Source organism: Pyxicephalus adspersus, chromosome 6, assembly GCF_032062135.1.
Source record: "Pyxicephalus adspersus chromosome 6, UCB_Pads_2.0, whole genome shotgun sequence".
NCBI lineage: Eukaryota > Metazoa > Chordata > Amphibia > Anura > Pyxicephalidae > Pyxicephalus > Pyxicephalus adspersus.
In genome coordinates, this window is record NC_092863.1 from 21272109 (window position 1) to 21282779 (window position 10671).

Here is a 10671-nt window from a genome sequence, read left to right on the forward strand (position 1 = left end):
GGGGTCGTCTTATACACCGGAAAATACGATGCATACGATACGATGTTAACGATGCATCATGCAGTTAACATGGCCTTGATGTGTTTATGCTAAACCTAACCCAAAAAGGCCTAAGAACCGGAGCAAGGCCAAAAAATGTGCAATAAGATTACTTAGGCAAAAAGAGACCTTCTTGATGCAGGCTCAAAACCTTAAATAAAATAAAAATTGAGTGAATGGACATTATTAAAAGAGTGGGGAATTTCAACTGGCAATGATGGAACAGTAATCTCTGCAATACATTCATCTTTAAAATAAATATGCAGTCAAATCAGGAAAATGTACGCTTTCCCCTTTTCTGTAGGTCAAATTTCAAATTTGATATGGGAAGAGGAAAAATCAATTGAAAAACCTTAGAAGGGTCTCCAGGTAAATATGTTCCTAGTATGGAACTGGACTTGGTTTGCACGTTCAACCCATATAAAAAATAAGACTGCAAAAGAGAATTTAGGAGTGGAGTAGAAAATGATTTTCATTTCATTTTCGGATTTTAAATAATTTATTTTGATTGCTATTGTCTAATGTTCAAATAAAGATATTAGGGGGATAAAGGACACTGTTGTGTCCCCTTGTGAATAATGACAGGCTCAGACATGTAGCCATTACATAAAATTCACAAAAGCATCCTGCACCCAAAACATGTTGTAAGGAGAGGTTCATAAAGGTACTATCAAAGGCTATTTCTTCTTTAGCTTGGTTGCATAAATCCAATTAGGGGCTCTACTTGTGTTATCTCTAGTCTCCTTTAAGGGTATAAAGCCGGCCTGGTCAAAATGCATCGGTTTGTTTAAAAGTGGCTGCAACCTAGAAGCCATAATTTTTCTAATTAATTTGAGGTCCTGATAAAGCAGGGAAATAAGTTTGTAGCTTGAACAGGAGGCTGGGCCTTTACCCTCCATTGGGATAACTGAGATTTGTGAACATTGCAAATTCAGGGCAAACTATTCTCCCACAGCACTTTCAAGAAAAAGAACCAAGCATGTCCAAGCAAGTTTTTATAAAAGACCAAAGTAAATCCATCTGAACTGAGGTCCTTGCCCTTGTAAGGGCATAAGAGAGGCCTCCAAAGATTTTCAATCCTGATCTGAGAATGTAGGCAACCCAGAATTAATAAGACAGACCCTTAAATGCCTTACATCATGATGAGAATTGGGAGAGATTTTATTGATCCATGTAAAATTTACGAAAGGAAGCTGCAATTGTGTACACCCACCATAAATGGCACATAAAGTTATGCATTTGACCATGTAGGGCAGGAAACTTGTTATTCAAACTCGTAGTAGGCTCTTTGCAGCTCACTAATTTAACCTTGGCTTTCACTAAGTAAAGGGAAGTTAAGCTAGTCCAAATTACTACTCATTATGACTTCCAGTTTCTGGAACCTTGAATACAAGTTTGGAAATGTGCCCTAATCTACATTTTTTTCTAGACCTGTGTTTAGGTGGTAGGCCACATATCACTGTCTACGTGGGGTTTCCTACACTATCAAAGGGTCAATTTAGAATTGAAATTGACCATTACTACAACATCACATAATTTATTCAACTTCCAGGAGAGCAGGATAGTTCAATGAACAGGTAGGATTCCCAATGGTACACTTTCACACCTGGGGCAAATCCACCTGGTGAAGCCTGAAATAATCAATGCAGGAATAAGACTGGCAATTAGGACATTATCTCAACCGGTTCCTGGAAGAGGATGTAATGGTGGAAGAAGCGCAGGAGACATCCAAGATTGGATTGGGTGTAAAATTAAGGTAAACTTAAGAAGCCTTACCTAAACTCATCTAGCTGACCTAGCGCCTTTTCCAAAAACTTTGCCTGATCCAGTTGAGGTAAATGAATTGTAGCAAAGCTAACGAAGTTGCTGTTCAAGGAACTGTTAAGGACCGTACTTTCCTTATCAGTGTACAGGTTCACATTCAAAAATCCAGCCATCGATAATCCAGTTCCTTCAGATTTCCCGCATGGATTTCGTCATATAATCAAACCTCAGATTTGTAACGGTGTGAAACTCATTAACCTCCCTAGCGGTTAATTTCTTTCAGGTTTTTTTATGTCTAAAAGCGGTACATTGTTTTTCATGAAAATTTATTTTTACAGTATAATATAATAGTATGAGTATGATAAAGTTTGAAACACAAAATCATGTAAAAACAATAAATTGAATAAATTAAAAAATCTATATAATTAAAAAAAAATACACATTATACTCATACGAATATATATACTGTAAAATAAATGTTCTTAAAAACAATGTACTGCTTTTACACATAAAAATCCAATGTATTGCATTCAATACAGTTATTTTGTAACTGGGAATTCTCTGGTGACTCAATGGATGCAGAAGCAGGAAGAAGAAAGAAGACAGATCGCGGCGCTGGACGGCGCAGGATGCTGGCGGATCAGGTAAGCCCTTCATTTAATAACCTTCCCAAAGGTTTACATACCCCGAGTGTTACTCTGGGTTACCACTTTTAGCAACTTTTTTCTACCCCGAGTTACACTCAGGGTTACCTCTAGGGAGGTTAACCCAAGAATCTACCAATAAGCAATATAAAGTATCCAATATAAATGGGGGAGAAAAAAATACAATACTTAAACCTTAGAGATGCAAGCCTGGGATAAGAACAAGGAATAAAAAGCCAACAGAAGAAAGCACAGTACTTAGAATCTGGATCTTGAATCAGTAAACCATTTAGGGTGATACATTAGGTCCCTGGTCTAGCTGCTTGCGCTTCTGCTATGGCTGTTGCCAGGTATAAACTCTCCGTAAAGAGATATGTATAGGAAGATTTTTTGATTTTTACAAAAGATTTACCTACTAGCAGAAAAAAATGACTGGTTTGTTTTAGTGGTGGGACTATTCCAGACCACGTTTCTGATTTTAACAAGACGGCTCTCAGTCGATATATGTGTCAGCCTCCATTCTGACAGTCCAGTGATTGAAACTGGCTGTAAAGAGAAATGTAGAGAGAGATTTATCCAATCGGGAAGTTCCACTTTAGGAAAAAGAAATGTAGAGAGAATAGTGAGGAAGGTCATCCAGATAAGTCGCAGAGATCGCATCACAGTTGGCCATGGGGAAAACCCCAACGCTAGTGGATATTTTTGGAGCGTAAGATCTCCAGAAGTGACATTCCAGCACTCCAAAGGTATAAAGAACGTTTAGTCTTGCAGCAGAAACACAGGAGACCTATTAAAAGTAACAGGGTTACAATCTTGAGCCGCTCTAATAATATCCTCCAACCTCCCTGGTGGTCTGATTATATCAGTTTTTTTAAATGTCAAAGCGGTACATTTGACATTTAAAAACACTTATTTATTCCAACAACCGTGGACTAGAAGTCAACACTCTTCCAACAAAATGTCCAACAGCAGCCTTAAATGCTTTTGTATAAACTAAGCTGTCTGAAAATCCCCAAATTTCCAAAGTCTAGAAACCTGTAACTAGGTTTAGATGAATACTGATTTTCCATTTCCAAATGGGACCTACCCATAGTCCTGCAAGTTCTCGGTAAATACTTTTTGCCAACCCAGTGGAAGGTAGAATCACTCACTCATAGTTTTTCATGTAGCAATTATATTAAGCAATGTGTCGGTGAGATGCATGCCTTATGACTTGGGGGACCTTTGCTTCAGGTGTTGGGTAGACTGGTCCTTAAATAAGACTTCGCCACTGACCGCAGCAACGCAAGAGGTCATTTCAACTTTCCAGTTGCAAGTAGGACATTTCTCTACTTATGGGCAATTATAGGTGAACTCCTCTATTGACAATTAGGACATCCAAATAAATAAGCAGGTGTTGAAAAAGGATAGTTTTAGTTAGACCAGTAAGTCTAACTCTTAATATCCTACCTGTCTTTACTCCAAGTTGTTAAAGTAACTTGATCAAATCTATTTGTGTTTCAAATTACTTCCTGTTGGAGGAACAATTGGGCAGAATATCATACACTCGTGTGTAGTGAAATGGGATTTTCAACTAACTGATTTTACTATTAGAAAACTGATCAGGTAAGGTTCGGAAGCTTAATATAAATAGATGAACAAATGGTTCTGTTCCCTAAGTGATCTTTTTGTACTTCATAAGCATGGATACTGTGGCATGCTTGCATCATGCATTGATACATAACAGTGTGCTAGTTTTGATTAATGCTGTCTTTTGTTTTTTGTTTTTCAGACCATGGTATTACCAGAGCAAGCAGTATCACTTTGGCAGGAGCCAGAAGATTTAAATGTAGAAAGTAAGAAACAGGCACCAGCACAGTAGTACAAAGCACTTGGTGTCTTGGCGAAATGTTCTTTAATATAAATCTTATATGTCAACAAAGTATGGCAAATATGCCGAATAGACTTTTGTCTAAATAGTACACTTCCTACTGTTCATTTCTTTTTTCTTTTTTTTTCTGTATTATTTGTAATATGCTCTAAATGTTAATAAATAATAAACTTTCTAAATGTCATTAAAGCATTTCCAATTTTGTTTTTGTATTGTGCCTTAGCAGAAAGTTTCAGGAAAATAGGGGGATATGCATATATGCTGACTAGCTGGCTAAAAAAAAAGGGTATTTTCAATGAGCGTATAGTTTGGCTCATTTTACACTTTACATGCCTGCTGTTCTATAGCTTTATAATTTTTGTTTTCAATCATTTTATAAAGACATTTTTCATTTTAAATATAAAACCTTACAAAGCTGAAATAAGCATATTTGAAACAGGCAAAAAAGTAATTGCAATTGATATAGCTTTTAGTTATTAAAGACTTAGAAAATAACAATAAAGTGCAACAACATTCTTGCACAACCAAGAACCATAACAAAAGTTGCCCATAAAACAGTGGTCACAATATAGTGATAGTATTACAGTGGTATATCGCCTAATAGACAGGAAAAAGAAATTCCAAGAACTGAAAAGATAACCCCTTATTCGCACTCCTGAAACATCGTCACCAACTAGCCAAGATCCACTGCTGTATGGATGGTACAGGATATTGTATCCAGGGAACCCATATAGATAGAAATTTCTGGTGTGTGTCAGTCAAGGAGCTAGACAATTTCTTGTTTACTAACATGTTATCCGTTCTTAGCTCCACTTCATGATACGGTAGTAATTGTTTCTTCCAATTGCTCCCTATTACTTACTTGGCCAAAAATACGTATACACACAATTAAAATTGTTTATTGGTAAGATGGGCAGGTTTAAAATGGAGTAGGGCAAACCATGAATCCCTGGGAATATACAATTGAAACATCCCATTCAAAAATGTAATACTCTGCCCCAGAATCGAATACCAAAGGGACACGCACACCAAATATGCATAACCGTCCCTTCTTCCAGGCCATCCCCCCCCCCCCAAAACATAACCCCAAACCATTACCTGAAAAATGTTCAGATTCAAGGGTTGTAATTTTTCCTGAGCAGTAAGCAATTTTGGCACAGTGCCACTCTTCATCTGTTCACTTAAGGTGCGTACACACTTCCAATTTTTATCGTTCCAATCGAACGACGAACGATCGATTGGGCAAAAAAACGTTCGTAAAAAAGTAACCAACGACGCCGACGAACGAGGAAAGTCGCTGGAAACGAACGACCGGACCGGCGGATCGGATTGGACGACGATTGTTGAACATCGTTCGTGTGTACGGTCGTTCGTTGATCGTCCATGTTCAGAGCATGCGTGATGAACGAACGTCCGTTCACTTTCCTGTCGTGCACATAGTTCCTCTATCGCTTAAACGATCGTATCTATTGTGTGTACAATATCTACGAACGATCGTGTCGTTACCTCTATGTGCAGGATCGGTGCTATACGATCGTTCGTGTATATCGTGCAGGAACGTTCGTCGTTCGTTTTCCGACGATAATATTTGGAAGTGTGTACGTAGCTTTACCCTTCAGGTCTCGTTCCCAGTCAGAAACATATTTATGAGATTGGGGATTTCCCAACTGGTTTAGTTCATTGTAAATTAAAGAGATCTGTTTAGGGGCTAACGGTGTCCATAGACAAATACACTCTAACAATGAAAGCCACAGAGGGCAATCTTTCTGTTGGATTAGGGACAGAAACCAGTGTCGTAATTGCAAATACCTAAAATACTCCCTACCTACCTGGAGCATCATGGTTATCTCGGATAACGTTCCAGCCAAGGACCCCTGATCTATCCAACAATGAGTATACAGTAGAGTAGTGGTGGTCTGACGACCAATTAAATGCACTTGGTGATTTCCACCCTGGAAGAAACATTGGATTATTTTGAATTGGGAGTAGAGGGGGGAACTGGGACATGGATCCACTGGACTATCTAAGTCTATCCTAGCACCTAAGCATATGCCGCAAATGTGATAAGTTTGGGGGTCTCAGTTTTCCAGGAATCCATAGTAGCGCCCATATATCCATTAAACCGCAAAGATGTCCAATTTGGACCCACAAGGGTCCCCTAGACCCAGCATGTAAGGCACAGATAGGGGCAATATGGCTGGCTTGGAAATATTTTCTTATATTGTGAACCCCCAGGCCACCAGAATTCTTATGGACAGTTAAGGTTTTCTGGGAAATATGCATTTTTTAGCATTCCAAACAAAAGATATCGATTTTTGTAGATCACGCAAAAAGATATTAGGGACAGCTATCGGCAGTGTCTGAAACAGATATAGCAACTTGGGTAACAACGTCATCTTAACAGAGTTAGACCTCCCTATGCATGACAGCGGCAGATGTGTCCACCTAGATAGCATGTCTTTAAGATTGGAAAATAAAGGTTTGAAGTTGGCCTGATCATATTTCCGTGTTAGTTTAATAGCCAGATAGTCAAGAGAGCAATCTGCCCATCTAGTGAAAGTAGATGGGGTCAGTGTGATGTTCATAGCCATAGATTTCTTCTTATTAATTACCAATCCCGATATCGGGCATATTCCGAAAGGTGCTTCACCAAATTTGGAAGAAAACTGTAGGTTGAGTGAGAGTTAGCAAAAAGATTCAGTTTGTACTCCTCGCCACAAACCTCTATTCCGTGGATGTTAACATTAGATCTAATTAAATGAGCCAGAGGTTCCAGGGCCAATATGAAAAGTAATGGCGCGATGGGGCAACCCTGTTTCGTGCCCCTGTTGATAGGAAATGGGGACGAATAGTAGGACATATAACGTACTCTTACGGATTGGGAGGAATACAAAGCAGACATCCATGCCATAAACGGCTGTTGGAAACCCCCATCTCGGAAGGATATAAAATAGGTAGTCCCACAAGAGAATCAAATGCCTTATTTACATCCAAGGCTAAAAGCATACTGGGAATATTTTCGGAGAAGGCTACGTGTAACAAATCAATAATTTTCTTTTTTCTATCAAGAGCTTGTCTACCCGACACAAAGCCCACCCAGTCCTTATGAATCAAATAAGGCAGAAATACATTCAATCTCGTGGCCACTATTTTTGTTCAGATTTTATTATCCACGTTTATCAGGGCCTGTATGTGCCTGTAGTTATGGGGGTCCAGTTCAACCCTCCCTAGTTTGGGTATCAATGATACATGAGCCAATAATGACGAATGGGAGTGTTAAGGGTGACTCTATTTTTCAAAAATTTGCTAAATGAGGAGCCAGATGATTCTGAAATTTCTTGTAACAGAGTACAGAAAAGCCATCTGGGCCTGGGGTTAGTTTTGAGCGATTTAATAGCCTTTTGAATTTTCGCTATTGTTATTTTGGCCTCCAACACATCACCCATCTCAATGGGGAGAGTCGGAAGATCCATCTCTTCATCTACTGCAGACAGAATGGACACTTTAACTACAGTGAGGGAAAGAAGTATTTGATCCCCTGTTGATTTTGTACGTTTGTATGACAAGTCTATAATTGTAATGGTAGGTTTATTTTAGGTGGGAGACAGAATAATAACAAAAGAACCCTCAAAAACCCAGTGCTCAAAAGTCAGAGCTTGATGTGCATTGTAATGAGTGAAATGAGTATTTGATCCCTTCGCAAAAGATGACTTAGTACCTGGTGGCAAACCCCTGGTTGCAATAACAGAGGTCAGATGTTTCTTGTAGTTGGCCACCAGGTTTGCACACATCTCAGGAGGGATTCAGTCCCACTCCTCTTTGCAGATTCTCTCCAAGTCAGTAAGGTTTGGAGGCTGATGTTTGCAACTCGAACCTTCAGCTCCCTCCGCAGATTATCTATGGGATTAAGGTCTGGAGACTGGCTAGGCCACCCCAGGACCTTCATGTGCTTCTTCTTGAGCCACTCCTTTGTTGCCTTGGCCGTGTGTTTTGGGTCATTGTCATGCTGGAATACCCATCCACAACCCATTTTCAATGACCTGGCTGAGGGAAGGAGGTGCTCACCCAAGATTTGACGGTACATGGCCCCGTCCATTGTCCCTTCGATGAGGTGAAGGTGTCCCGTCCCATTAGCAGAAAAACACCACCAAAGCATAATGTGTCCAACTCCATGTTTGACGGTGAGGATGGTGTTCTTGGGGTCACAGGGCAGCATTAAGCGCAGTGTGTTACCAATTGTTTTCTTGGTGACTATGGTCCCAACTGCCCTGAGATCATTGACAAGTTCCCCCTGTGTAGTTCTGGGTAGCTTTGTCACCGTTCTCCTGATCATTGCAACTCCATGAGGGGAGATCTTGCATGGAGCCCCAGACTGAGAGAAATTGACAGTTGTTTTGTGTTTGTTCCATTTTGTTAGATGGCAAAGTGAGTGTTATGAAATGCTCATCTGTCTGGCGACTTTGTGCTGTGCACCATAGCAGTATAAAACACTGTTCTGTCCAGCAATGTCATTACAGCAGCCACTGCTTTCCTTTAGTTGTGCAACCCGGTGTATTTTTGGCATCCCCAGCATCCATTACTGGGCTGCGCACAGCTGAAGGGGATTCTAGAGGCTGATCAGCTCCTGGCTCAGTCCTGCACTGGTATTGGCTGCTGAGACTTGAAAGCCTCTCTGCTCCCAGTCACCAGTGCCTGTTATAGCGTAAAGCTGGGATAATCTATGCCGGAGTGCGTTTTCGTCTGATTTATTGTTGCTGAACCTGCTTGTTTCTGATTTGTGAGTTTATGCTACCTGGACTGACCTTTGCCTGTGCCTCGCACTCTGTTTGTGTTTGCTCTTAGTTTGGTGGACGGATGTTTGGTGTATGACCTCTGCTCTGTATTCTGGACTTGGCTCTGTTGGAATCCTGCTACTGCTTTATCTGTGGGCTCCTGACTTGCTGCCAGCCCATTCCCAGACTCCATCCCTTGCGCAGTAAGTCCTGGGGGCAGCCAAGTGCTGGAAGACGCAACCAGTCTCCTGAGGCTGAGCGGGGGCTTGCTACAGGTGAAGACTCTCACCTTTAGGAAGAGTGTCTTCAACTTTTATTATCACCTACCTATGGTCCCTGATATGTATCCGGGGGAAAACAACCAATAGTGAGTAAGATATTTTAATATATATATATATATATATATATATATATGAGGGAGTGCTGAGAAGTTCCTGGCTTTGCCCAGAAAGAAGAGAGCCAGAGTTATAAAATAACACATTTATTCATTTGACGTCATAAATGTCCTCAAAACGTTGCCTCTTCAGGTGTTTCTTCAAATTCGGGAACAGATAATAGTCCGAAGGGGTCAGGTCAGGTGACTAGGGGGATGGTGGACCAGTTTGAAACCCAGAGTCTTCAATTTGGCAGCCACAACGTTGGGTGTGTGCGCAGGTGCATTGTCCTGCAAAAAAAGGATCCCTTTGCTCAACTTTCCACAGCAGTTTGTCTTAATTGCCTCCTTCAGCTCGTCCAGGAGGTTAGCATAATACTCTCCGGTAATACTAGAGCCCTGAGGTAGGTAGTCCGCCAACAGAATACTTTCTTTGTCCCATAAAACGTATGCCATGACTTTTTTGGCCGTTTTACGGGTTTGGAACAGCTTTACTCCTTTCATTTCTTTTACATTTATCTACTTTATCAAACCATGGGGTGGCACTAACCAAGCTTTACCAGGGGTTTTTGCTTTATTTTCTTTATTTAAGTAAAAATGCTATTTGACAATAGAAGTAATTGCTCCCCTAATTTGTGATAAAGGGAAGTGTCCTGATCCCAGCACAAAATGTAACAAATACATTATCTTATAAAAACCAAAGATCTTGTGGACAGGTTGCAAACTGTCAGTGCAAGTACAAAGTTTTAAAAATAGTACAGTTACAACATTTTAGGAGCATATAACTGTGCATATATCATCCACTTAAAAATGAGTTGCCATAATGATCAGTATCAAGAACATAAATGCTCTCATAGCTCCAGTTGTTATAACCACCATATAACATTTCAGAGGAAACACCTCTCTACTTATTGTAATCACTGGAACTCAACACATCACTCAACAATTTTCCCAGGATTTCAAGCCGTTTTCTCAAGGATTGATTTGATTTATAGTTGATAAATATATTTATGGTATTGATGATTTTCCTGGCAACTCACTGTGACTTCTAAACCTGCAAAGGCCTCAAGGATTTGGCTAATATAGTTTATGATTTGAGAGAGAGTACTAGGCCGCAAAATAGAGATCTAGTTAGCATATAGTTTTCCCCAAACTTACCCACACGATTGCAGAAAACTCTCAGTGGGAGGATGGCGAGATTGTGGTAAT

The 10671-nt window shown here is 40.1% G+C and overlaps 1 protein-coding gene across 1 annotated transcript in view; it reads left to right on the forward strand.

The window, feature by feature from the left end:
- Window positions 1–4506, forward strand: part of MRPL45 (mitochondrial ribosomal protein L45) — a 51364-nt gene extending 46858 nt beyond the window's left edge. Inside the window, exon 8 of the mRNA XM_072414914.1 lies at window positions 4219–4506. Within this exon, the coding sequence (XP_072271015.1) occupies window positions 4219–4308 (90 nt within the window). The 3' untranslated portion in view covers window positions 4309–4506. The remainder of the gene's footprint in view (window positions 1–4218) is intronic.
- The last annotated feature ends 6165 nt before the right edge of the window (window positions 4507–10671 follow it).